Consider the following 26,777-nt stretch of genomic DNA (forward strand, 5'->3'; position numbering starts at 1 on the left):
AGAAGTTCTCTTGAGCGTGGAATCATCAAGAGAACCTCAGTTCTATAATTTACGTCTTGTTTGTTTGCAGACTAGCTGTTTAGAAGGTGGAAATGAGCGAGAATGTGGGAAAAGCAACGCATCTAATACTTGATTATATTCAAAACGTGTAAGCCTTTCATTCTGTTTCCCAACTTCACTTTCTTTCCCTCTTCTAAAGTGGGTTAACTTCAGTAGCAGGCTTTATCTTCACTAAATCATATAATTTCTCCCACAGTGAAAAAGCAAACTGAAACTGTTTCATCAAATTGGGATTTTTTTTGTTTTTCTTTTTGAGAAAGTGTAGTCCTAGAAAGGATAAAAGGTTGATGTGGGAAATGGAGCTTGCTTTCAGAATAAGCTCATGTGGGTAGGGTAAATGAGATCTAATTATTTTATAATTATAGTTTTTAACTTTTCAGTTGAACGTGAGTTGACAAGGAATCTTAGAGGGACAGATGATGAGGGGAAAAGGCTGAGTAATATGTAGCAGATCAGGTCCAACAGTTGGTCCTTCTATGCTTAATTTGATCATTATATCACATCATCAGGTGGGATCATGATCTGAACTCTGAATTCTTAAAATTATTTTTTCATCCTAATCTCTTCCTCATGAGACTTTCCTTATAATTAGTTGCTTTTCATGATAGATAGGGACAGCATGATTGGTCCTTTACTTCAAACTGCATCTTCCTTAAAAATGATTCAAGGTTTAGTATATGTTCAGTGTTGATTTAATATTATTTTTGTATTGTCTTTGAAGCAGATGAATTATTTATCAGCTCTACCAAGAACACATTGTATGGCAGCCTTCATATCCTGCTTTAAACCAATTTGCCTAAATACAAATTTTAAACAAGCTCCCTTGGTTTTAAGTGGTAGAATAAGCTAAAGCTGATTATAACTTCAACCTCTAGCTCAAGTGCTAAATCTCAGGAACTGAATGGAAATGAAAGTGAAAGCTAATGTGAAATCGCCGAAAATGCTTAACTAATGTGATCTATATGGATTCTTAGAATTGAGATCAGCATACCCAGGCAGCTACAATATGCACTGACTAGATTAATCCACATGTCAGTTGTTACATCTGAAGTGATTCAAATCAATTATCATCACAGTAATGTCATCCAGACTACCTCTTCTCACAGCAAGGTTCACAAGCTCTTTACAAGCAGCCCCAAGCCCCATAGAGGCAGGTCCCTTCTTATGGGCACTGTTTTCTTTATTAGGTGAATCAACCTTGGTGTTTTTTCGCTTGAACAATGAAATCCTTCTCGACTTTGTAGGAGGACTTTCATTTTCACATGCATAATCATCTTGCAGATCTTTCCCGCTATCAACTGTTTGCTTGTTTCTTGGTGATTGTTTTGAACCCTTTTGATGCTTGACCAAGGACACCCTTCGCAACTTTGATGAAGGACTTACATTGACACAGCCATGACAAACATCATCCTCTCTTTGAATATCTCGAATGGATCCCAATTTCTTCTGATTTTTACACAATGAAATCACAGTATCAACAGCTTCTTGGTTCCCAACCTAAGCCATGATATCAAACAATAAAGTCAATAAAGTCGAGCATAAATCAATTCCCAAATATATTAATATGTAGTTTGAGTTAAAGATCAGGCATTGAGGTATGTGCATAAAGCCTTCCGCGAATTGTTCCAAACTAACCTCTTCCCATAGTCCATCAGAAGCTAAGACTAGAAACTCAGTGTCCGGCGTCAGCTGTAGGATCATTGTATCAGGCTCGGCCATTACCCAGTCCTTCAGATGAGCATCTCCAATGCTTCTAGAAACAGAAAGGACACCATGGACTCTCCACGCACCTCGATGGATCTCAACATATCCTCCCTGGATCAAGTATCAATGAACTCCATCAGTCATTATCTACAACTTCTCTTTTCAACTACCTCACCAAATTTAGTTTTAGTATAATAATAAATACCTTAGTCTCAATTCTTTTTCGTTCTTCCTCGTGTTCTACTCTATGATCTTTTGTAAGGGCTTCAGCCACTCCTCCTCTACAAAGAACAGCCCTGCAATCTCCCAAGTTTGAGACAACAACCTCTTCCCCTTCAATCAATGCTGTGACACAGCAGGCACCACTGACTACGCCCTGCATTTAGTCACATTTTCATTCAGGATTTACCACGCATATGAAAAATAAAAACGAACAGAGTGGTAAGTAAGAAATTGCAGTTGTGCTCCCATACGGCCATACACCAGAGCCATGTCAATGAATTAAATGTAGAAACCAAGAATTAAACTGCAGCATAAATCAGCAGATGGAAAAGGATACATAAACAGGATTCATCTCTCTCACCTTTTCTCCTTTTTCCTTTTCTTTTTTTTTTTTTTTCTGAATAGAGAATTCTGATTATGACACTTTCAAATTCGACATAGGGCTCCATATAAGACCAAGAGAAAAATATGAAGTTTCACAAGTCCTCTTGTAGTCTTTTTATCATAAATCACCCTTTTACCGTTATAGTTACATTCAGTTTGTCTTTTCAAGTAAAATAAAGCCAGTTTTTGTAGACCAAGAAACACTCTGTTACAAGCTAAGATCTATGATTAACCAACAGATCAGAATGAGCTCAGATTTTCCACGACAGTGTAACAGGACCCAAATTTATTGGCTGGAAGGTTTCTAAGCATCTTGTAAGAGCAAAAAATCATCTTTTACTTCTGATTAGTGAAAATAAAGTTCGACTAATAATACGGTTAGAAATATACCTGTTTCAAGAACTCTTGGTCTGTTTTCAAGTACCCAGCTTTAACAGCTTCCTCCTTGGATACATTTCCTGTACAATTCACCATCATTTCGAGAATGTTGGTATGTAAATTCTCTGCAACAAACTCCGCAGCTTTTCTCCCTCCATGCCCATCATAAACACCAAAAAAGCCCTGGATATCACCAACAAAAAAGCCCAATAAGCAAAAATAGAAAAATTTTTGGAAACAATGCTAACTCATAAACAAATATTGTTATTTTAAGAACTTACTTTGTTTGAGCTGCCGTTTAAGCAAGAAACTATCTTGTGGGTATCTTCCATGAACTTTTTATTGCCTTTGATAGCAGAGACGCCAACACCCATTCCACTGAAACAAACGGGATCATTTCTGGGGGTGAGGTCTTTGAACTTGAGCTTATCAGCCTGAATTTCTTGCAACACATTTGGGATCTCAATCTTGGGTGGTCTCTTTCGCTTCAAAGAACAAGAAACAACTGGATTAGAAGGCAGTTCTGCGGTGGGGTTCGCGTTCATTTTTTGCAAAAACATCACAAATACAAAGGGAGAGAATGAGAGAGAGATGGAGGATAGCTCCAACGGCTATAAAAGAGAAAAACGAAAAGGGAGAGGAGAGGGAAGAAGGGAGGAGCAAAGAGGAGTCAAAGTAAAAATAGTGGACGGCAGTTAGGGTTTGGAGGGGTCAAAGTGGTATCTTGCAGCTCATCAGAGAGCCGTTAGAACCTGGGAATTTTGGTCAAAAGTTTGAATGCATAGTTGTTAAGGAGCTAGGAGGGAGCGAGAATAATTAAGCTGGATTAATTATTATACACAGAGCGAGAACCTCTGATTTGGTTATTAGTACTCGCATGTGCTCTTATCTATTTTCTTTTCTTTTCTTTTATACGCACGTAATCTGTACTTACTAACTAAATTTGAACGTGATGACCGCTGGATTTCTCCACCCCAGAACAGGGGCCTGACCCCAGCCTAAGGCCCATGACACAGAGGCCCACGTACTTGACACCCCCCAACAAGCCTGGCTCATCCCAGCTTCCGGGCCGGGCTCGACCAAGCTTCCTCACTCAGTCCAGCCTGATCCCTGACCAGCAGACCCCTCTCAGGCCCAGCGTCCAGCCCAACTCTCGGCCCAGCCCGGGGTCCAGCACAGTACTCACCAGACAGCCTGGCAGATCCGCTCGTACGTACGCATGAGGAGAATCAGAGGCCGTTACGCATGTAACAGGCAGCTGATACCCTAGTACACCCGAATCTGTATGGCAGAGACGCGTGGCCCAATCCTGGAGAGACCTTTACACGTCACCAGCAAGCAAGACAATGTATAAAAGAGGAGTCCCCTCCTCAGAAAGTTTAAGCCTGATTCAGTAACGCAAAACCCTTGTAAAACTCTATTCTATTGGATCTCAGATCATCAATTGGCGCCGTCTGTGGGAAACGAAGGAGATCTTTTCATCACCGGAGTTTTCACTTTCAAAACCCACTGAGATCCACAATGGCAAACCACCAAGAAAGTAACCTTAATATTCCAAATGACTTAAGCTCCGCCCAGGAGGGGCAGCAGTTCTCTTTTTCTAGCCCTACGACGTTAAATAACCAAACACCCATCTCTCTTAATCCCTCGCCAGGCTTGGCAGGGAATGCTCCCACCATGACCCTGTCTAACCAAGACATTCAAACCATGGCTCTCCAGTTACAAACCACTGCTCACTGGTTGGGGCAGATAATGCAACAAAGGGGACTTAGCACCCCAGTAAACGCACTCCCAGTAGTGGAGGAACCCAGAACCGATGAACCCCGACCCACCTCTATCCGCCTCCAAACTAACAACCACGACGCCGGAGAAGAGGAAGAACCGGAGGCCCGAATCCATGGGAGAAGGGCAAGAGAGATGATAGAAAATGAAGAGGTGGACGACTATTCTGCTGAAACAACCAGGGAAGTGGGAACTGAAACAGAGGAGGAAGAATGTAGTTTGGGCAAAAGATCCAATCCAGAAGATGAGAAGATGAACCAAAAACTGAAAAGGTTGAAGGAGCAGCTCCTAGTCGAGCTAGGTCAGAAAGATCAGAGTCAAACCTCCTTGCCTACTTCTTCTCCTTTCTCAAAGGTAATGCAGCAGGAGACCGTTCCCAAAAAGTTTATGATGCCGCCGATGGCGGCCTATAATGGGGCTGGAAACCCGAGAGAACATGTCATGAACTATAAGACCTTCATGGAGTTGCAAACTCTGTCAGATGCTCTGATGTGCAAGGTGTTCCCAACAACGCTCTCGGGGCCAGCGAGGGCATGGTTTAACAGCCTGGAGGCCGGAAGCATTAAAAGTTTCGGAGACCTTGCCCTCCGCTTCATTAGCCGGTTCGTAGCCGGGGTGCCAGCAGATAGGAAGACAAGCTATCTGGAAACAGTTAGGCAAAAAGCTGGTGAATCTCTCAGAGAGTATGTCGCCCGTTTCAATACGGAGGCCCTGCAGATTCCCGAGCTCGACGAAGGAAGGGCGGTAGAGGCCATGCAAAAGGGAACAACCTCGGCCGAGTTCTTTGGTTCTTTGAGCAGGAAACCTCCGACCTCACTGGCCGAGTTGATGAAGAGGGCGGAAAAGTACATAAGGCAGGATGACGCCTTAGTAACGAGTAGATTTGCCAAAGGGGTGGCAGGAAAAGAGAAAGCCCCAGAGGAAGGAAGGCTGGAGAAACACGAGAAGAAGCGTGGGAAGAGACCTGAGCCATATAAGCAGGCCTGGGAAAGAAGGGATCAAAGGCCCCCCCCTCCTCCCAGGGCTCATGAACCACGAGTGCTCCCCCCTTGGGTTCCTGAGAAGCCTACTCCCCTCAACGCTTCCAGAGCCGAAGTGCTCATGGCAGTCCAGGATAAGGAGTTCCTCCAGTGGCCTAAACCCATGAGGTCGGAAGCAGATCAGAGGAATCCTGACAAGTATTGTCAGTACCACCGGACACACGGCCACGATACAAATAACTGTTTTCAGTTAATCACGGAGATTGAAAGATTGATAAAGAGGGGGCATCTCAAAAATTTTGTGAAGAAACCGGAGGGGCAGAGGCCTTCGCCTAATCCGGCAGCCCAGATGCCTAGGAGAACCGGAGCTGGACCAGTGAATAATGGGTCTAGTGGGACTATTAATATGATTGTTGGAGGAACTAGAGGACGGATGAGCCGTCGCGGAAAGAAGAGAAACCGGGAAGGAGAGATCAGCAATGGCGAGGTCATGCAGATCGTTGAACACTCACCCATGGCCATCGTTTTCTCCTCAGAAGATGCACAGGGCATTCAGATGCCCCATGATGACGCGCTTGTTATTGAAGCAGTCATTCATAATTTTCGGGTGAAGAAGGTTCTAGTGGATGATGGGAGTAAGGTCAATTTATTGCCGTATCGGGTTTTCCAGCAGATGGGAATCCCGGAGGAACAGCTGGTTCGGGACCAGTCACCCATCAAAGGGATCGGAGGAGCACCGGTATTTGTGGAAGGAAAGGTGAAGCTGGCCCTTACCTTGGGAGAGGCACCCAGAGCTCGCACCCATCATGAGGTGTTTTTGGTGGTTAAACTCCCACTGAGTTACAATGCGATTTTAGGGAGGCCGGCGTTGTTTAGCTTTGAAGCTGTCACCAGCATCAGGTATTTGGCACTCAAGTTCCCAACGGAAGAAGGAGTGGGAATGGTTCGGGGTAGCCAAGAAAAAGCAAGGGCGGTATACTTGGCCACAGTAACAGAACCAAGCTCAACTGGAGAAGCGCTTGACTCAGAAGTTCTGGAGGTCAGAGATGAAACAAAAGAAGCCCGGACAGAGCCAGTTGGAGAATTGGAAACCTTCCCCTTATCAGAAGCAGATGCAAGTAAGATTTTCAGTCTCAACGCCAACCTCACCAAAGAACAAAAAGGTGAAGTCATGACTCTGATCCGAGATCACGCGTCGACCTTCGCATGGAAGCCCTCAGACATGCCAGGAATTGACCCTAAAGTGATGACACACCGATTGAATGTCCTCCCCGAGGCCAGACCAGTGAAGCAAAAGAAGAGAGTAGTAGGAAGAGAAAAACAGCAGGCCACCCGGGAGGAAGTGCAGAAGTTAGAAGAAGCAGGCTTTATTAGGGAAGTGATGTACCCACAATGGTTGGCAAATCCTGTGTTAGTCAAGAAAGCCAATGACAAATACAGGATGTGCATAGATTTCACCGACCTAAATAAAGCCTGCCCCAAAGATTGTTACCCCCTCCCCGATATTAATAAAATGGTCGATTCGACGGCCGGCTTTGATTATATGTCTTCTTTGGATGCTATGTCTGGTTATCACCAGATCCCAATGGAGAAGTCGGATGAGGAGAAAACCTCGTTTATAACTGAAGATGGGACTTACTGCTACAAAGCTATGCCTTTCGGATTAAGAAACGCCGGGGCAACTTACCAACGATTAATGAATAAAATCTTTAAGAACCAAATTGGCAGGAATGTAGAAGTATATGTGGATGACATGGTGGTTAAAAGTTCAACTTTTCAACAACACATAGCAGATCTAAGGGAGATATTTGGGGTGTTAGACCAATACAGAATGAAGTTAAACCCGGCAAAATGTGCCTTTTTCATCAGGGGCGGAAAGTTCTTGGGATACATGGTGAGTGGAAGAGGCATCGAGCCTAATCCGGAGAAAGTAGAGGCCATATTGAATATGTCAGAGCCAACCTGCGTAAGGGATGTCCAGAGATTAACCGGGAGAGTGGTGGCGCTTAACCGATTTATGTCAAGGTCGGCAGAAAAGTGTTTGCCATTCTTCAAAAAATTGAGGAAGGTCCCGAATTTTGAATGGACAGAAGACTGCCAAAAAGCCTTCACAGAGCTTAAGGAATACCTCAGCTCGCCTCACGTGCTCAGCAGCCCCGTAAAAGGGGAAGAACTCCTGATATATTTGGCAGCCTCAGAGCAAGCAGTCAGCGCAGTACTAGTAAGAGTGGAAGAAGGGGAGCAGAAACCTGTCTTCTACATCAGCAAGGTACTTAGAGACACTGAGGTCAGGTACTCGAACATTGAAAAATTGGCTTATGCCTTGTTGTTAGCAGTCAGGAAATTCAAAGTTTATCTGGAAGGCCACCAAGGAGTTGTGATGACGAACCAACCCTTAAAGAAGGTCCTATGTAGGCCGGAAACTTCAGGACGGATGTTAGCATGGTCCGTGGAAATCAGCCCCTACTGTCTGGAATACCGACCTCGAACAGCAATAAAATCTCAAGCGCTGGCTGACTTCATAGCAGAATGCTCATTCAACGAGGAGAAGGAAGAATCATCCTCGGAGATGCCTAGAAAGGAAGGAGAGCGAGAGCTTTCCCAAGAATTTAGCTGGAAGCTATATGTAGACGGAGCATCAGGATCTGAGGGCAGCGGTGCAGGGATAATGCTTAAGGGGCCGGAGGGCTTCAAAGTATGTTATGCTTTACGATTAGAATTCAAGGCTTCTAACAACATGGCCGAGTACGAGGCCTTGGTGAATGGGATGCTGGTAGCCTCGGAAGTAGGGGTAACCGACCTCGAAGTAAATAGTGACTCTCAACTGGTGATCAACCAGGTAACGGGGGTATATCAAGCCAGAGACCCCATCATGCAGAACTATCTTGATAAAGTAAAAGCCATAGAAGCCGAGCTCGCAGAGCGGGGAGTTATTGTCAGATTTCAAAGAATACCTCGGGATGAAAATGAGGAGGCAGACCTGCTTAGTCGATTGACCAAAGAAGAATTAGAGCAGCTCCCTGACGAAGTATACATACAGCATATCCGCACACCTGCTTTCAAGAAGACAAACATGGTACTGCAGGTGGACCAGAGCCCAACTTGGATGAGCCCCTATCTGAAGTATTTGGAGAAGGGCGAACTCCCTGAAGATAAAGACGAAGCCAGAAAGATAGCAGCTCGAGCTGCCAATTACCAAGTAATAAGGGGAACTTTGTACAGAAAGGGGAAGTCCAGCCCATGGCTCCGGTGTGTAAGTCCGGAAGAAGCTGCAAGGGTAATGGAGGAAATACATAGAGGCCTATGTGGGGCTCACGAGGGAGCAGAGACATTAGCTAACAAAATATTCAGGCAAGGATACTACTGGCCCACTGTTAAGAAAGAAGCAGAAGAGTTTGTCCGAAGGTGCGACGTATGTCAGAGATTAGCTAATGCCATCAGGACCCCTGCCACTCCTCAGGCAAGCATATCCAGTCCATGGCCTTTCTCGCAATGGGGAATTGACATCCTGGGCCCTTTCCCCAAGACTACGGGGCAAAGAAAATTTGTAGTGGTAGCTGTGGAATACTTTTCGAAATGGCCAGAGGCAGAAGCAATAGCAACAATCACAGCCAGAAAGATGATAGATTTCGTATGGGGGCATATCATCTGCAGATTTGGCATACCCAGAGTACTTATCTCAGACAACGGCAGACAATTTGACTGCAACACTTTCAAAACCTTCACGACGAACGTGGGTATATGGCATAAGTTCTCCTCCGTGGCCCATCCTCAGACCAATGGTCAAACGGAAGTCACTAACAGGGCAATCCTCCAAGGATTAAAAAAGCGGCTGGATGGTGCAAAGGAAAATTGGGCAGAAGAACTCAATAGTATCTTATGGGCACTCCGAACTACTCCCAGAGCACCCACTAAGGAAACACCGTTCGCACTCGCTTACGGTACGGAGGCCGTAGTTCCAGTTGAATTACAGATCCCCACTCATCGAGTTCAATTTCTCAGCGAAGACACTAATGGGGACAAGTTAAGAAGCAACCTGGATGCTCTTGAAGAAGTTAGGAAAGAAGCGCAAGTCCGAACTGCTGCTTATCAACAACGAGCGGCAAGATATTATAATCAAAAGGTCAGAGAAAGAAGCTTAAAGGTGGGAGACCTGACTTTAAGAAACTTGGAAGCTACAGGAAAAAGAGCAGCCGCAGGCAAGCTAGCACCGACCTGGGAAGGTCCATTCAAGGTAACAAAAGTGGTCAAGCCCGGGGTATACCGAATTGAAGATATGCAAGGAAACCCCGAGCCCCACGCCTGGAACATCCAGCACTTAAAAAGGTACTTCCCTTGAAATATATGTAAAGAAAAATATTGTACTCTGAAAGGCACAAATAAATAAAATAACGCCATTCTTTACGTAATGATGTTATCTCCATTAAGAATGTTACTTCTCTTTGAAAAAGAAAGAACAAAACTAGAAGACCGGGATCCCCAAGGTCGTCCCGGAATTACAAGACCAGGATCCCCAAGATCTCCTGGCATAAGAAGACCTCCTTGAGACATAGAGACCTCCTGGAGGTACAAGACCAGGATCCCCAAGATCTCCTGGCAAAAGAAGACCTCCTTGAGACATAGAGACCTCCTGGAGGTAGAAGACCAGGATCCCCAAGATCTCCTGGCACTAAGAAGACCTCCTTGAGACATAGAGACCTCCTGGAGGAAGAAGACCGGGATCCCCAAGGTCGTCCCGGAATTACAAGACCAGGATCCCCAAGATCTCCTGGCATAAGAAGACCTCCTTGAGACATAGAGACCTCCTGGAGGTAGAAGACCAGGATCCCCAAGATCTCCTGGCACTAAGAAGACCTCCTTGAGACATAGAGACCTCCTGGAGGAAGAAGACCGGGATCCCCAAGGTCGTCCCGGAATTACAAGACCAGGATCCCCAAGATCTCCTGGCACTAAGAAGACCTCCTTGAGACATAGAGACCTCCTGGAGGTAAAAGACCAGGATCCCCAAGATCTCCTGGCACTAAGAAGGCCTCCTTGAGACATAGAGACCTCCTGGAGGTAGAAGACCGGGATCCCGTAGAACTCCCGGAAAAACAAAATAAAGGATAGCCGGTGAGGCCCCAAGGTCACCCCGGCACAGCCAGGATCTCGTAAGACCTCCGGCAGGTAAAAAAAAAAAAAAAAAAAAAAAAAAAAAAAAAAAAGGGGGTCGAGCTCCCAGCTCGACCCGATAAGCCCAAGACCGAGCTCCTAGCTCGGATAGATTCATTTCTTCAAAAGATCAAGATACGAAAGCCAAAAACAAAGGGAGCTCGACCCGATAAGCCCAAGACCGAGCTCCTAGCTCGGATAGATTCATTTCTTCAAAAGATCAAGATACGAAAGCCAAAAACAAAGGCCGAGCTCCCTCCATAGAAGAACTCATAAATCCTTAGGCGGATATTCAGGCTATAATCAAAAGCCTAAATCAGTTTATATACAAAGTCACAACGAAGAAAGAAGGACTAGAAGTCGAAAACTAGCATGACAGTTGCCATCAAATGGGTCCGAGATTTGATCTCTCAGACGACAGCTAAGAGCTAAACTCACAACTTAAGATTAATTTAGAGCTTCTGAATAAATATATGAAGTCTACATCACACATACGAAGAGTAAAGATAAATGTCAAAGAATATGAAAAACAAAAGGAAAACTAATATTCCATTAATAACTACTACAATTTATTTCTCCGGTGAGGAAGAAGGATGAATAGTCCTTAAAGGACTTACATCAATAAACCCACCCTCACTATTTCTATTTACAGCCACCCCTGAAGGAAGCTCGGTGTCCTTCGGACCAACGCTCTCAATAGTAGGGGCAATTTCTGACCCAGGGTGAAGGCCTTCTTTCACAGAATCAGGATCGTCCTCCTCCGACCCTAGCTCGGATCCCTTTGAAGAAGACTCAGCTGGCCGATCTCGGTCCCTCCGACAATCTCCTCGGGGCAAAGGGAAATCATCCTCCCCGTATAGCACTGACTCGCCATCTGAGTCCACTTCGCGCCTACGAAGTTTGGCCAAAGGAATATCAGGAGCCTGTCTAGCTTCTCTTAAACCGCGATTGTAGCCAGTTACATACATGCGGTAGGCCCTATCAAAGATAGCCTGTTTCATTTCACTAGAAGCTTTATACTCATCAAGATGTTCTTCACAAGCCTCGGCTACAAATTCCTCAAACTCAGAAGAATCTTTGTAGTCCTGAAGATGAGCTTCACAGGCCTGATCAATTTTACCCTTTAGCTCATCAGACTTCTGATACTCCGCAATAGCCTTCTCTTCGGCATACTTTACCACCTCAAGCAGGGCTAAACATTTACGTTCCAAAACTCTGACTTCATTTTTCAGCTGTTGTTGGCGAAGGTCGAACTCTTCAGCCGAGGAAGTCAAGTCTCTGATACGGTCAGAGCTTGTGCTCAACTCCTGCTCAAGGACCTGCACCCGAGCTACGGCCATCTCTCTCTGAGCCTTTACTTCCTCCAGATGAGTCTGAAATCCTTCGAAATCGGCCTTTAAGGCATCAAATTGGCGCTGGACTTCAGCTTTCTGGCTAACGGCCTCATCCTTCTCCTTGAGAGCCTCTGTCATAGAGGACAGCTGCTCTAGCACTCCTCTACAGCGAACCTCCAAGGTAGCTGCCCTCTCATCAGCCTCCTGGAGAACATTGCGAGTCCGAGACAACTCATCTTCTAAGGATGAGGTATGCTTGGCCGTCTCGGCTGTTTTCTCTTCAGCCTTTTTGAGGGCCTCCAACGCAGAATGCAATTCCACCTGGAGGGACTGGATCTGCTCCCGAGCAGCTACCAAATTGCCCCTCGCATCACTGGTGGCAGATATATTCTCCTCCAGGCGTGCCTCTTCAATTCGGCGATCTACGGACTCCCGGAGGGAGCGATCACGGATATCCACCTCCATAAAGAGGCCCGTCACCTAACATGAAAACGCAACCATCAAGAAAAAGAAACAAAGCAAACTGAAAGGAGGAGGAAAAATGACTTACCATTAGAAGCATCTCCCTAATGGACGATCCGAGCTCCTCACGAGAGCGAGACTGGAAGGATGCTTGCTCCTTGGTAAAGCTGGATAAAAGGCCGGTCAGAGCAAGAAGGCGTGGATCCGAGGCCTCTGTGGTTCCACCAAACATTTGCTCCCTAAGAAGGTCGGCAACAGCACTGGCCGGAGACTCGGATGTAATACCCGACGTCTTTAGAGAATTGCCAGGAGAAGGCAATGACGGGTCAGCAGCAACACCTTTCCCTTTCCCAATGGGAGGAAGAGCTGGAAAAGATCCTGTCGCAACCTTGGACTTCTTCCGGACAGGAGAAGAGGCAGATTTTCCAGAAGAGGCTGGGCGCTTGCCTCCGATCTTTGCTGGAATGCCCTCAGAACCCTCAGGTTCAGTCCTCACAGGGACAGGGGCACTTTCACCAGAAGCCTCTGGACTTTGATCCCCTAGGAGGATGATCTCCATCCCCGTCCCAGAGGTCTCCTTGTCTTCAGCAGGGGACTTAAACTTTCCCCTTGACACCTCCTCAGTAGAATGGGCAGCACCCTGTCCCACTTGTTCAGTAGACTTTGAGCTCAACCCACCACGGCTAGATGGCTGAGCTGATTTAGTGCTGTGAGAGCTCGGCTTGGAAGCTCGAGAAGAAGCTTTACCAGACGGCCGGCTGACCTTCTCGGAGGAAGCGACCTGAGCTAGCTCTATAGCAATCTCAGTTACAGAACGCCCATCCCCAAAGGCGTCAAAAATTGCGTGCATGTTCTCCCGAGACAAGTCAAGGTTCTTGGGGAATTTGATGCCGTCCATTTTAACCTCAGAAGCTGCAAAAAATAAGAAATTGTACAGAATCAGCATATTATCTGATATTCTTAATAACGAAGAAATGGAATAGCCGGACAAAGCACTATACCCGTGTCCTGGATATCCCTAAGGTTGGCCGCAAACATACACTTCTCGACATCATACTTCCTCTCAACGGAAGTCAGTCGAAGCAGCCCAACCTGCTCAATAAGACTCAATTCGGGCAGATCATTACAGCCCGGAAAGATCTCCCCCCAACTTAGGCCCACATCCCACGATCGGCAGGACCCTAGTTTCAGCTCCGCCACAAGGAAATTTTCTATCCACCCCTTTATAGAATCCTTGTAGCCCGTAAGAAGAGATAGCCCATTGCGGGGGGAAAAGTAATAGAAGTTTTGCTTCGCCCTAACCAGGCGGAAAAAAGTAACAAACAGACAAGCCGTAGGGGTGAAACCCCAACACAAACAAATAGACTCGAAACAGGACATGAATAAAATGGAATTTGGGGATAACATTCGAGGAGTCACCCCAAAGTATTCAAAGACCTCAACAAAGAAAGGGGAAAAGGGAAGTGGTAGACCAAATTCTCTCTGCTTTAGGAAAAATACTATGCTACGACCCTCTTGGGGATCCACTAAACCAGGAGGGGGAGGGTAGGGAAGAACTATCCTCTCATTTGGACGAGGTGCTCGAATGAAATACAACGGAGTATCTAGAAGCCTCCGGGAGATGTGATCAGTTATATTGGAAGAAGTAATGCGTGACTCAAGGTTAACAACATCAGGAAGCTTTGAACTTGCCATGGAAGAACAAGGGAGCGTACCTGAGAACACAATAAGGTGAAAAACGCAAAAGGAGTCGCAGGAAGCCAGAGAGCAGAAGAGAGCTAATTTCTTCGGAAGACAGAAGGAATTCGAAATGAAAGGCAATGATGAGACGGAACGTTGATCTGAACAGTTTTGTCTTGGAGCGGCGCGATCATTAATTGCTCTCGAAGTTTACCCTCTCAACGGTTAAGTAATAACCGGAGAGAAGGTAAAGGGGCAAAAGGATGATCGCTGGGCTTGTCTACATCTATCAAGGGCCAGGTCCACAATGATAGCCCATCACTTAAAGGCCCAGGCAAGCCCAACTTGTTCAGACCTGATCTCCAGCCAAGACAACGTAACCCACAAGATTCATCACTTCACCACATCCATGGCAAGTATCAAGGAAATGGAAAGAAAAACTCAAAGATGCAAGCAGATGAAAGCATGATAAAGGTTAGACCTACTCATCACATAGAATATATAAGATTTGACTTGTTAAAACAAGGGTACCTCGGATCTATACTGAGCTGAGAGCTTAGAGTTCGACTCATCAGAAGCCGAGCTCATAGGTCGGAATAGTCCAGCTCGGACAACATGACCTGAGAGCCCGGCCAGCTAACCCAGAGCTCATTTCACTAAGCGAAAGACAGAGCTCTCAGGTCGGCTAGTCCAGCTCGGACAACGCACCTGAGAGCCCGGATGAAGGAGACTCAAAGCTCAATTCATCTAAGTAGAGACCGAGCTCATAGATCTGTCAGACAACCCAGTTCGGAAATATGAAAGCCCAGTTGGCTAAATGGGTCCGAAGTCCGGCTCACCAGTACAGTTAGTTCAGCTCAGAAAAAACAAATTTCAGTTAAAGCTACGAAGAAAAGCAGTTTCAGTACTCCATCCATGGTAGAGAAAGAACAACTCAAGTATGAACGAAAACGAGAACTTCATTAAAAGAAAAGCACATTACAGCACGTTACAAAGGCCTACACTACGGGACGAAAGACTATCCTTAAAGGATTTACATAGCCACATGCATCATCATCAACAATTACATCGTTATCACCTATCCTACTACTTCGGCCTTCGGTTCGGAGAAACTCTCGCAGCTCGATATGTGAGTTTGGCAGAAAGAGCTGCAGAAAGCCAAGAAGTTAATCCTCATAAGCGTTTCCCATGGATCCTCTGTAGGACGGCATTCGGTTGCCCAAGTGTGATACGCATGACAAACTCACATGTCATATGCTGTGTGTATATCACGCATAAAAAAACACGGGCTTCAGATTACGACCTCAGGAGGATCGCCGGGCTAACGTGTGAAGGTACCAGCAGAAGCTTGGCTGAGTGTAGCAGATCTCAGTCTCGCGTAATACTGGTACTTCACATCAAAGAGACTAATAATACTGGTGCTTCACATCAAAGAAAACAACGAACCGAACACTTGAGCCCTTTCCATTTATATCCAAAGGAGGCAGCAACGGGGGAGGTCGGCCAGAAGATCTGGGCAAGATAATTTCAGCAACTTGCCGAATGGTCCCACCCATCAACCGCCCTACCAGACGGATCCCCAAAGCGACATTCAAACTCCTTAGAGGTAACGTCCACTCCTCTGAAATTCTGAATTGACCCATTTTCATCTCAGGTACTACGAAAGAGTCCCAAGACAGAGATAAGTCAGCACAATTTTCCGTCGAAATGGTAAAAGTAAGATTAAAACAAATTCCTGGAGCAACACGGCAATGTAATATCAAGCTCGCCTTCACCCGCTTGAAGAAGGCACCAAATGGGTCCTTCACAGATAAAACAAGAAAATCTCTCTGTTCCAACAAAGTGCCTGGGAATGGTAAAGAGGTGAGGTTAACATATATATCCAAAAGTTTATGTTTTGCAGGACAAGGCAGAGCCGAATTCTCAATTAATGCTGTCAGAATCCTTCAAAGATATTCATGAGAAAGGAAAGAAAAGACATGTCCAGATAACAAGGACAGGAAAGCAGAATAACCGAGAACGCGGAGAATAAAGAAAAGCCCGAAAGAGGAAAGAGCAGATAGGATTCAGAAACTGCGCAAAGATAAAACAATGAAAGAGTATTATAAAGACACCTGGACACGAACAGGCGCGGCCATGATGGTTCTTGATATTCACCCCCTCGGCAGTTGGAGCAATAACTCCCGAGAAGGTGAAGGGGCAATTGATGACCGCTGGATTTCTCCACCCCAGAACAGGGGCCTGACCCCAGCCTAAGGCCCATGACACAGAGGCCCACGTACTTGACACCCCCCAACAAGCCTGGCTCATCCCAGCTTCCGGGCCGGGCTCGACCAAGCTTCCTCACTCAGTCCAGCCTGATCCCTGACCAGCAGACCCCTCTCAGGCCCAGCGTCCAGCCCAACTCTCGGCCCAGCCCGGGGTCCAGCACAGTACTCACCAGACAGCCTGGCAGATCCGCTCGTACGTACGCATGAGGAGAATCAGAGGCCGTTACGCATGTAACAGGCAGCTGATACCCTAGTACACCCGAATCTGTATGGCAGAGACGCGTGGCCCAATCCTGGAGAGACCTTTACACGTCACCAGCAAGCAAGACAATGTATAAAAGAGGAGTCCCCTTCTCAGAAAGTTTAAGCCTGATTCAGTAACGCAAAACCCTTGTAAAACTCTATTCTATTGGATCTCAGATCATCAGAACGTTATCGAAAGATTGTAGATTTACTTGGGTGTTGGCGGTTACTTCTTCGATAACTTTGAGTCAATTAGATTATCATGGCGAATAGCTTCTATCGATGGTGTGAAAACTTTCTGTCGGTTGCAGTAGGATTTTTATTTAGGTCATCTGTTTAGTTTTTTTATTTGCATATTTGTGTTAAATTGTTAGACTTTGAAAAATACACGGCGTATTATAAATTTCTTCTAATTGGATGAGATGGAAAATATTCAAAATTGTCTTAAACTATTCGAATCGATTCTACGCATTATAAATTGCATGTAAAAATAATATAATTTCCTTTTTAAGTAGAGTTTATTGAATTAAATTTCAATTAAATTCATAGACTTGAATAATCGGGCCGAGCCGAACTCGGACTTCAGTACACAACGTGGCTTAGAGTCAGGCCTTGCCCAACCCATCTGCCAATGGGAATTGATGTACCCAAATCCAATAAAAGCAGTCGTACTTTTTGCCTATCAGCAATGCCTCAGCAGCCAACAGTGCTCCTCCCCGCCATTGTTATCCAGACACCTCTCTCTCTCTCTCTAACCCAAAGGACACTACTAACAACACCAATTGCAGCAGCTACCCTTCTCTGCAAAATCCTAACTTGCTCCATTACGTGACGAGCACACTTCCTGATGACGAGCCGGAAGGAGCAGTAAAGCTGGTGTCCTCCGCCTCCGCTGTCGCTTCTGCCACTCGCAGAGACTCCAACACTTCTGCAGGCAGTTACGTTATGGACAGTCAGGAGCTGCGTAGAATAACATCTCATCTGGGAATAAATGCATCGGATACTGTAATACTAGTTGTTATTAGAATATCCAACTTGTTTAAGGGCTGCTGCACTCGAGCTCTTATGTGCAATTGCTAGCTTACTGGATTTAGAATGATGGTTGCGCTTTAATTCTAGGAAGAGCTTAAAGGTTTTGTGTTTCCAATGGCGAAACACCCATTGGTTGATTAGATAAGAAATTCCATGCTCGGCTTCCAGCTCAGATAAGAAATCATGGGGAATTCAGACTTTAGTTGATGAGCCATTGAGAATGTATGACTGAGCAGAGATCGAGTGCTGTTAATATCTCTAGCTCTCTTGCCATGGCGTATGTTATGGATCGGGTACCTTGCATTTTATGACTTATTTTATTTTAATTTAAAAAATTATATAATATATTATCAAATTATTTAAAAAATAAAATTACGATATTATAAAAATTATAAATAAACTGTGACAAGCTGAGGTGGCCATTTGGATGGGTTTGTGGTTAGCTTATTTTTTTATTTTTTCTTTTTTGTGGTCGACTTGAATTACTGCATTCGTTGTTGATGGTTTTGCCAACTTTAAGTCGGTGGCACGTAAAAGGGACAGAGAGGGCAGCGTGGCTAAAGTCAAAGTCGTCTCCGTCATCAGTCTTCAGTCTTCGTGCAACCTATCTATCCACATTTCTTAGCGGCTAATTCTTCGTTAACCTTATCAACAAAATATAAATATTTTATTTTATATAATTTATTCTAATTATTTTACAGATAAATCAAAATTTTTTATTTTTATTCAAAAAATTTTAATCGAATTAAATCCAACACCGTGTTGATTTTTAATAATTTAAATTTTAAATTAAAAATAATTTTAATTTTAATTTAATTTGACTGTAATAAATTTTTAGTTTTTTTTTATTTTAAAATTTTACTCTTCTAATAAAGTATAGCATTGGCTCAAATTATCAATTCTCATTTATTCTGATCCAACTCAAACTCAGTAGAACGAGTCAAAGAGATCAGCTTGAGTCTATAAAACCAATAATCAATCAATCCAATAGAATTTAATTCGGGAGGACTTAGTCTACCCTTGTTGTTACGGTAATTAGGATAAAAACAAAGGTAGGCTCTATATTTTCATTTTTCAAAATTTTTTAATGAATCAATATTCCCTCAATTTAACAAATATAAATTTATTTTCATATTCATTTCAAATTACAGGTTTATTTTTTTATTTATTAAATTATAAGTTTATTTCCTTAATTTAATTAAAATTGGCTGTTTTAATTTTAATATAGAATTATGAATAATATAAGTAAAGGATACATTAGAAAAAAAGTAAATAACAGTTATTAATTTAAATAAATATATATATATATATATTTAAAATGAAAATTAAAAAAATAAAATAGGAGATCTCTCATATTTACTCAAACTTACCTATTATCAGGTTAGATCTGTAAGTACCTAACAATATTTAAATTTTTTTTTAAAGTAAATTTACTTTTATGAAAAATATATTTTTATTTTTATGAAAAATATATTTAAATTGCTTATTGAGAAAATACCATTCAAAATTTTAAATTTAATTTAAAAATTTAGGAACTTTAAATCCTTGTAGAATAAATTAAAATGAAAATAAAAATTAATTAAATTTCACATAATTAAATAATGAATATATAAAACTTACAAATGTAAGTATATAATTTTAAATTATTAAACTTATTAAAAAATTTTATTCTATGTAGTCGCTTTATTAAAAAATATTAAAGATTTTAATAATCATTAATGATTTTATTAATTATTAGTTATTATGATATTAATTAATTAAATATTATAAAAATAAAATTTTAAATTATTAATTAAACTTCTAAATATTAACATTTTAATTGAAATAAAACACAAACACTATTTTCAAAATTATTGATTCAACCGTCATCCAATCATTTAAAAATTATATATTCTTATGTATTAATTATAAAGATCAATCATTTAAAATTTAAGCATTAAATTTCGTTAAATTAATATAAAAATAAAAAAATTATGAAAGAAAATACTATATTATTAAATTATTAATCATTAATTAAAAATTTTCTTCTGCACAAAGGAAAAGAAAAAGTTATGCAATGGCCTGAAGTTTCAAAGTCCATTGGAAATTTGGTTGGTCCAATTCCATTCCATTGTGGAGAAAAAAAAGAAGGAAAATGCAAAGTGAAGAAAAAGCCAGAAAAAACAGGGAAATGTCAATTTTCGTTAATGTTAATTTGAAAATAATAAAGTTTGAAACTTTCGCTTGAAAATTCAACCCAAAGTAGAAGTCTTTATAGCGTATAGCCGTACATATCTTCAAGAGAAAAACCCGAGTAACGGAAAATTGTATTAGATTCTCCATATCTGCCTACTCTCCAAGATCCAACTGTCTCTTTTCTGGAGCTTCACCATCGGAACGGAAAAACAGATACCCACCAATCACTGCAATTTCCTTTTTCCCGGAAAATTCCTCGTTTTCTTCTCTTCTATCTGTTTTCCTAACTCCAGCAGCCGATCACGACTTTTCTCATTTTCCTAAATCTATTAGACCTCAGATTTCGTTTCTCTTGGAAGTGGGTTTCTCGTGGTTTCTTGGTTTCTTAACTCCCTTCTAGTGATCTTGCTTTAGCTATTCAGAATCTGTTTATTCAGGTGCATTTTACATGCTTTATGTATGCAATCTCAAGATTTTTGCTCCTTCAACTTCAAAAGACCTTCTCATGATACTAACAACTTTCCTTTGATTTGTTTCGAGCTACTAGTAAATAGATGAAGTTCATTTACAAGCAATTCTAGCTGTATTCTTATTTACTTTAAGCTGTTTCTTTTTTTTCCTCTATATCTGCTTTTCTGTCCTAATACAATGCCGGGGATCTGGGTTTTTGTGTTGATTACAAATTAAGATTTAGATGTTAATTAAAAGGGCCATGAAGTAGCTTGATTATGTAGGTAATTAAATTTGAGGATTTGAATTGGAGTCTCTTGAATTGCGTGCTTTGGTTTGTTTATTTTGTAAAACAGGCGACTTGGTTGGTTTCCCAGTAGAGTTACTTGTAAAAGGGCTCAGCACATGCTTGTATGATGGTGTTTTAGGAAATGTTAGTAAATAAGTAGAGTAATTTTATAACTCCATGAATTGAGCAATTTCTGAGGCTATGAATAAGCAAAGTCATTTAGAGAGTATGACTAATGGAAAGGAGAGAAAGAAGGAGCTTATTATCTTGGCAATTCTTATCATTTTAGTTTCTCACTGACTTTTGCATTGTAACAGGACTTCTTTACTTTGTAACAGAATACAATTTCATTTTATATGACAAACTTATATCGGTTCCATTGGATTAATTATACAGTTTTATGGTCTCAAAATTTAGGCACTTGCTTCCTGACCATGTTGCATAATTTCAATTTGAATTTTTACTTTGGTTACTATTGTGTTTTCTTGTTCTGGCTAATTCTTCTTGTGGATTCATGAATAATATTCATGGACTGATAGTGATATCCTTGTTTACTGCTATGCAGGTTTTCGTTCCTTCCCTAAAGGTCTCTATCTATATCATGGGAGATTGGCAACTCAGGACCCAGTAAACAGCATAAGAGTTTCAATTGTTACATTGCTGCACATATTCCTCGGGAATACCAGATACTATTGTAAATAGAATGGGAATCCTTTCCCGCAGGTGTGTGGATCTTCTGATGGCTTTTTCAATGAAAAGATCTGATTTTCTTTACCTTCGTTGGTTTGGTTGTTTTTCCCTCTCTTTGAGAATGTTTACATAGATGTAGATATGATGAAACTATAATAATTCTGATTTTCTTTTTATTGTTTCTGCAGTATGGGTAGTAAGAAACCAAATGAGACAATGAGGCTTATTGTAACAACTTTTCTTGGAGTAGTTTTTGGATTCCTGATAGGGGTATCTTTTCCAACATTTTCACGGACTAAGGTATCCAAATTTTGCAATTAGTTTTCAAGTTTTCTGTGCTTACTGGTTTTATTCTTTTTTTTTGTTGGTTACTTTCTCATGTACATGGTTATGCTTGTAATTTCTATTATTTATATTTCCTTAAGATAGATGATAAACATTACATTGTTTTTAAATTTTGGCAGCTGAATATCTCATCCAGCCTTGTTCCTTCTGCTGATCTATCATACGTGGATAGCAGAAAACTGGGCTTATACACTGAAACCACGTCGAAGGATAACAATAAGAACACTGCTCAAGCAGAAAATCTAAATGACACATCAAAGGTATGTGATTTTCCCTATTATTAACATTGTTATGCTGCTCACAATCGCTAGATTGCTTTTGTACAAGTTTGTTGTTATCAGGGAGCTTTCTGAGTCTCTGTTTATTCAGAACATGTTTTCACAATCAGGTATATAATGAATAGCAAGTCTTTTCAACTGGCAAAGAACTCAAAGAGCTACTAGGTGTTTGATGCTAGTTGATTGATTAGGGAGCAGCAAATTCTTTGATTGGGTGTCCACTTTGCTTTTGTTCTTATGTTTTCATTTTATTTTTTTGGTTCTTATGATAAAAAATATAATATTTGAGTGCCTTTTGTTATAAGAAACCTGGGAATTGGTTTATTACAGGATGTAATGAATGACTGCTGTTGAATGATACACTTGCTTCCAGAATAACATTGAAAAAGCACGATTGTTATTCTCACACCATTGCCTATCTAAAAAAGGATACATAGTGCTTCTGTAATGCGTAATATTAATGATGTGGCTGCATATGTGTACCCTACATTATTGATTTTAAAGAGCATTTTTAATTGTTACATACAGCTGGGCTACATATATATATATATATGTATATATATATTTCTTCTATTGTTGATTATCATAGAACTACCAGTGTCATTTTGCGTACTCTTGCAAATTCATCACATGCATGACCATGCAACATGCCTCTACAATTTGTGTAATATTATAGTGCACAACCCAAGTAGCAGTGTTCTCTTTGTTAAAAAGAAGGGAGAAAAAGTGAAGCTCTCTTATATGGTCAGCATAATTTTCTCACTCACAGTATGCTTTCTTATAACTTCTCAGATTTGGGTCCCTTCAAATCCCCATGGTGCAGAAAGACTGCCGCCAGGAATGATTGAAGCTGAATCAGATTTCTATTTACGCAGATTATGGGGTAATCCTAGTGAGGTGCGTATTCTACCATCACTCGTCATATGTATTATAATTTTATCCTTGAACTCACTTTTGATATGCCTGCAACTTTCCTCTGTGGCTCGATCACTCTTAGATGTAATAATATTTGTAATTGAATTCCCTTTTGAAAATACATGCAACTCTAAACTTATATTTAAATTTAATTTAACTGCAAATATGTGGGCTGAGACTTTTGCTTTGAATGAGTAACAATTGTTATGCGTCTGCTGGTAAACAATTTCTGGTGGCTTGCCCTTGACTCATATTAATCTTATGGTTGGGAGTTGGGAAAGGGGAGTGAGAAGGAAAAACTTTTCCTGAGTGATAAGGAAAAGAAAAATGGAAATGGGTAGTTATATATCTTGGAATGATGGCTATCCCTATCCTTATATCATTCTGTCTTGTTATATTTTCACCAGTCTAGAGGATCTCTCGAACAGAGGAAATGATAATGTCTGAAATCTTTATTCTGTTTGATACATTTTTTTGTCCAACTTGCTGCCTATTATTGTAACCAGAACTTATTCGAAAGAAATTTCTGGAGGACAAAAACTGTGAATTTCCCTTTCCCTCTTCCTCTCCCTTTCTCTCTCTCTCTCTCTCTCTCTCTTATAGTTGATCGAGGCAATTAAATGGGATTGATGATGATAAATAGATGCTTTTTTATTTTTGCTGTGAATATCCTCTGCAGTTGAAATGTAACTTATTGGTAATCTATAATTGAAATCTTGGGATGTTTTTATCAAATTGGCATCTGCAGGACTTGACCAGCACACCAAAATATCTTGTAACCTTCACAGTTGGTTATGATCAGAGAAAAAATATTGATGCAAACATTAAAAAGGTTAGCATGTGCTTTCACATGTGCATTCATGAGAACTTCTAGGTACGTGTATGTATCTAAACTTTTGCCTCTTTCAGTTTTCAGGGAACTTCACAGTCCTCCTATTTCATTATGATGGACGGGTGAGTGAATGGGATGAATTTGAGTGGTCCAAGCAGGCTATTCATGTGAGTGCTCGTAAGCAAACCAAATGGTAAGGAGCGATTGCAAACTTTAGTCTTGAGGTCAAAGGTTTACAAGTTTAATAGCATGAAGTATCATTCATTTGGGTCTCTTTGTTCCTAGGTGGTATGCCAAGCGTTTTCTACATCCTGATATTGTTGCGCCATATGACTACATATTTATCTGGGATGAGGACCTGGGAGTTGAGCATTTTAATGCAGAAGAGTGAGTATTAAATACAAATAACACCTTTTTCATTTTTTCCTTAATCGGGCAAAGAGAAGAGGTTTCTTCCTAGATGGATGCCAATTTTTGTAACGTTTTATGGAATTCCAGATATATACAACTAGTGAAGAAGCATGGCTTGGAGATTTCACAGCCTGGTTTAGAACCTAATAAAGGATTAACCTGGCAGATGACAAAGAGAAGAGGTGACCGTGAAGTTCACAAGTAAGCATGATAGGATGACTATATATTTTGTTGTTTTTTTAAAAAAATTATGTTAACATATGAACAAATTTTGAATTTTTTTCATATGAATTCCTTTCAGAATAACAGAGGAGAAACCAGGCTGGTGCACTGACCCACTTTTGCCACCCTGTGCAGCGTATGAAAACTTCCCCCATTTTTGTTGTTATTAAATGTTATATGCCTATGGATATCTTGTCATGCTTGCTCTTAGGGTGGAGTGCAAAATGCTTAAGGTGTTTGACCTCTTGTGGATACAGTTTTGTTGAGATTATGGCTCCTGTGTTTTCACGAAATGCATGGCGCTGTGTGTGGCATATGATTCAGGTATTTCTCACCTTATTCCTTTACTTGTTAGAGCTTCCTTTCTCTTATTCCTTTGCCTATTACTCTGTTACAATAAATTTTGAATATTTTATTACGGTAAACTGGAATTTGCAGAATGACTTGGTTCATGGATGGGGTCTTGACTTCGCCCTTAGAAAATGTGTAGAGGTAGTGATTTGCTTCTGTCTTTCATTGGTAATTTGATTTATTTCTTGCTGTGGTTGTCATAATGAAACTCTTCTATGAAATTACTTTTGTCGTGAAAATAGCCTGCCCATGAGAAGATAGGAGTTGTGGATTCTCAATGGATTGTTCATCAAAGTGTTCCCTCACTTGGAAACCAGGTAAAGTGATATCCTAGGCCTCAGTCTAATTTTATTTACTTTAGAAAATATTTTTGTTAATATAGATATTAAAAATAAAATTTTCAAGTTAGGAGAAAATTTACATAGATAAAATTTTGCAAGTTGAATGAATTTTTTTATTTAATTTTTTTTTAATTTGAATAGTTTAACCTATTACCCACATAAATACTATTTAATTTTATTTATATTTATGATTTATTTTTTTAAAAAAATAAATCCAATTCATAATTTATTAAATTCATTTTTTTCTAGATTTATTTTTTTATATTTAAATAATTTATAAAAATATTAAATAATCTAACCATTATGCATAATACTTTTTTTTTCTAAAAAATCAAAATTTATTTTTCATAAATTTAAATAATCTAATATATAACTTCAATTGCATAAATATTATTGTAAAAAGAAAATAATATGAATAATTTAGCTTATAAATATTTTTGAAAAGAAAAAATATTAATATACTTGAAGTTGAAATATCGAAGATTAAATTTAAATTTTTTAGATTGAAATAAAATGGAGTAGTTTATTACTATAAAAATAATATTCAACTTTGTGATTTTATTTATGAGGGAATAACTATCAAGTTTAAAATTTATTAGTTCGTTTTTATATTAAAATTACATGAGTAAAAATATTTTTATATCTTATAAAATTAAGTTATTTAGTAATTTATTAAAAAATTATAGTGAATTTATTTAGACTTTGATAAGAATAACTAAATAGTATGGATATTTAAATTTATAGATACTATATAATATTTATATTTAAAATTATATGAATTAAAAATATAAATATTCAATAAAAGTTAATTGGATAATTTTCAAATAAGTATGAACTAATAAATTTTTTAAAGATTTAGAGATTTAATAATAATTTTTCTCTCATTTATTTAGAGTTGGAAAATGAAAAATTACCTAAACAAGCCTGGATAAGAGATACATGGCCACTTGGTTGCACTGTAGATCCGTCAATGCCTCGGCCAATTTCCTCTTCCTTTCCATTCTATCTTTCAATATGCTGGAATTAAATACTCATTACGTGGTTACTTTTGCTAGGGCGAGACAGAAAATGGAAAGGCGCCATGGAAAGGGGTATGTAACGCATAATCACACTCTCATTTATACTGTATTCATGAATCCCTCCCGACTTTTCTCTCCCTGTGGGGAAGAGGTCTAGCGGTTCTCTATGTTTTTCTGCATTTTATTCTTGTGTTTGGAAAATCATCATCCATGGAATGGTTTGATTCTTTCCCTGCCAGTCCCTCTCATGCTGTCTCGGCGCAGTTGTTATAAGTTCGCTCGTATAAAACTGTAGCTCGAAATTGCAGATGCATGATGGTCATTTTCATTAACTTGTTTATGAAATATGCTGAGCTATCCCTGGTTATGGCAGGTGAGGGAGAGGTGCAGGAAGGAGTGGACTATGTTCCAAAACAGGTTGACGAATGCTGAAAATGCATATTTTAGGTCAAAGGCAATGGAATCTTCCAATTCCACAGCCCATTAGAATGACAGCAATGGTAGAAGCTGAGAGTGTAGAGTGTACACAACCATCTTTACACCGCGGCTTCAGGTTTTGGAGCAGTTATTATTTACTAACGATCATTTTTCACCTGTGAACCAAAATGCATCTGAAACCCATGTAGAGTTCTCGAAGGGAAGAGAACAAATAATTCCCTTGTAATATAATTTTTTTTTGGTTACTCCATTTCTTCATATTAATCTTTTTTATTTATTTATTTATTAAGTTGATCTTGGTATAATTTAAATTATAAATTTAAAGTAAAAAATGATAAA

General features: G+C 40.6%; 2 protein-coding genes across 3 annotated transcripts; one reads left to right on the top strand and one right to left on the bottom strand.

Moving 5' to 3' along the window:
• Positions 1-987: 987 nt before the first annotated feature.
• Positions 988-3,645, bottom strand: LOC110627911 (probable protein phosphatase 2C 14). The gene is made up of 5 exons (XM_021774301.2): positions 3,030-3,645; positions 2,761-2,931; positions 1,970-2,140; positions 1,696-1,875; positions 988-1,557 (listed from the first exon to the last, which is right to left on the bottom strand). Exons 1-5 carry the CDS (start codon positions 3,306-3,308, stop codon positions 1,093-1,095), a joined length of 1,266 nt encoding a protein of 421 aa, XP_021629993.1. The 5' UTR covers positions 3,309-3,645; the 3' UTR covers positions 988-1,092.
• A 16,141-nt stretch (positions 3,646-19,786) lies between these two features.
• Positions 19,787-26,683, top strand: LOC110628156. Of its 2 annotated transcripts, XM_021774676.2 has the most exons (15): positions 19,791-20,294; positions 21,162-21,319; positions 21,475-21,586; positions 21,751-21,891; positions 22,702-22,806; positions 23,573-23,656; positions 23,734-23,849; positions 23,942-24,043; positions 24,155-24,268; positions 24,369-24,425; positions 24,547-24,613; positions 24,728-24,781; positions 24,883-24,957; positions 26,037-26,072; positions 26,374-26,683. In XM_021774676.2, exons 2-15 carry the CDS (start codon positions 21,300-21,302, stop codon positions 26,485-26,487), a joined length of 1,197 nt encoding a protein of 398 aa, XP_021630368.1. In that variant the 5' UTR covers positions 19,791-20,294; positions 21,162-21,299; the 3' UTR covers positions 26,488-26,683. The 2 variants fall into 2 exon arrangements, with proteins under 2 accessions (XP_043804502.1, XP_021630368.1); XM_043948567.1 differs by lacking the exons at positions 26,037-26,072; positions 26,374-26,683 and adding an exon at positions 25,875-26,029 and having other exon boundaries at positions 19,787-20,294.
• Positions 26,684-26,777: the final 94 nt, after the last annotated feature.

Source organism: Manihot esculenta, chromosome 12, assembly GCF_001659605.2.
Source record: "Manihot esculenta cultivar AM560-2 chromosome 12, M.esculenta_v8, whole genome shotgun sequence".
In the NCBI taxonomy this organism is placed as follows: domain Eukaryota; kingdom Viridiplantae; phylum Streptophyta; class Magnoliopsida; order Malpighiales; family Euphorbiaceae; genus Manihot; species Manihot esculenta.

What these genes read in the sequence shown, in the direction of transcription:
- LOC110627911 (XM_021774301.2), bottom strand. Translation starts at nt 3,308, where the DNA reads ATGTTTTTGCAAAAAATGAACGCGAACCCCACCGCAGAACTGCCTTCT. An exon ending in TAAACGGCAGCTCAAACAAA is followed by an intron (nt 2,932 to 3,029) that starts GTAAGTTCTTAA and finishes GGTGATATCCAG; the next exon opens with GGCTTTTTTGGTGTTTATGA. An exon ending in CTGATGGACTATGGGAAGAG is followed by an intron (nt 1,558 to 1,695) that starts GTTAGTTTGGAA and finishes ATCATGGCTTAG; the next exon opens with GTTGGGAACCAAGAAGCTGT.
- LOC110628156 (XM_021774676.2), top strand. Translation starts at nt 21,300, where the DNA reads ATGGGAATCCTTTCCCGCAG. An exon ending in ATGGGAATCCTTTCCCGCAG is followed by an intron (nt 21,320 to 21,474) that starts GTGTGTGGATCT and finishes TTGTTTCTGCAG; the next exon opens with TATGGGTAGTAAGAAACCAA. An exon ending in GCTCGTAAGCAAACCAAATG is followed by an intron (nt 23,850 to 23,941) that starts GTAAGGAGCGAT and finishes CTTTGTTCCTAG; the next exon opens with GTGGTATGCCAAGCGTTTTC.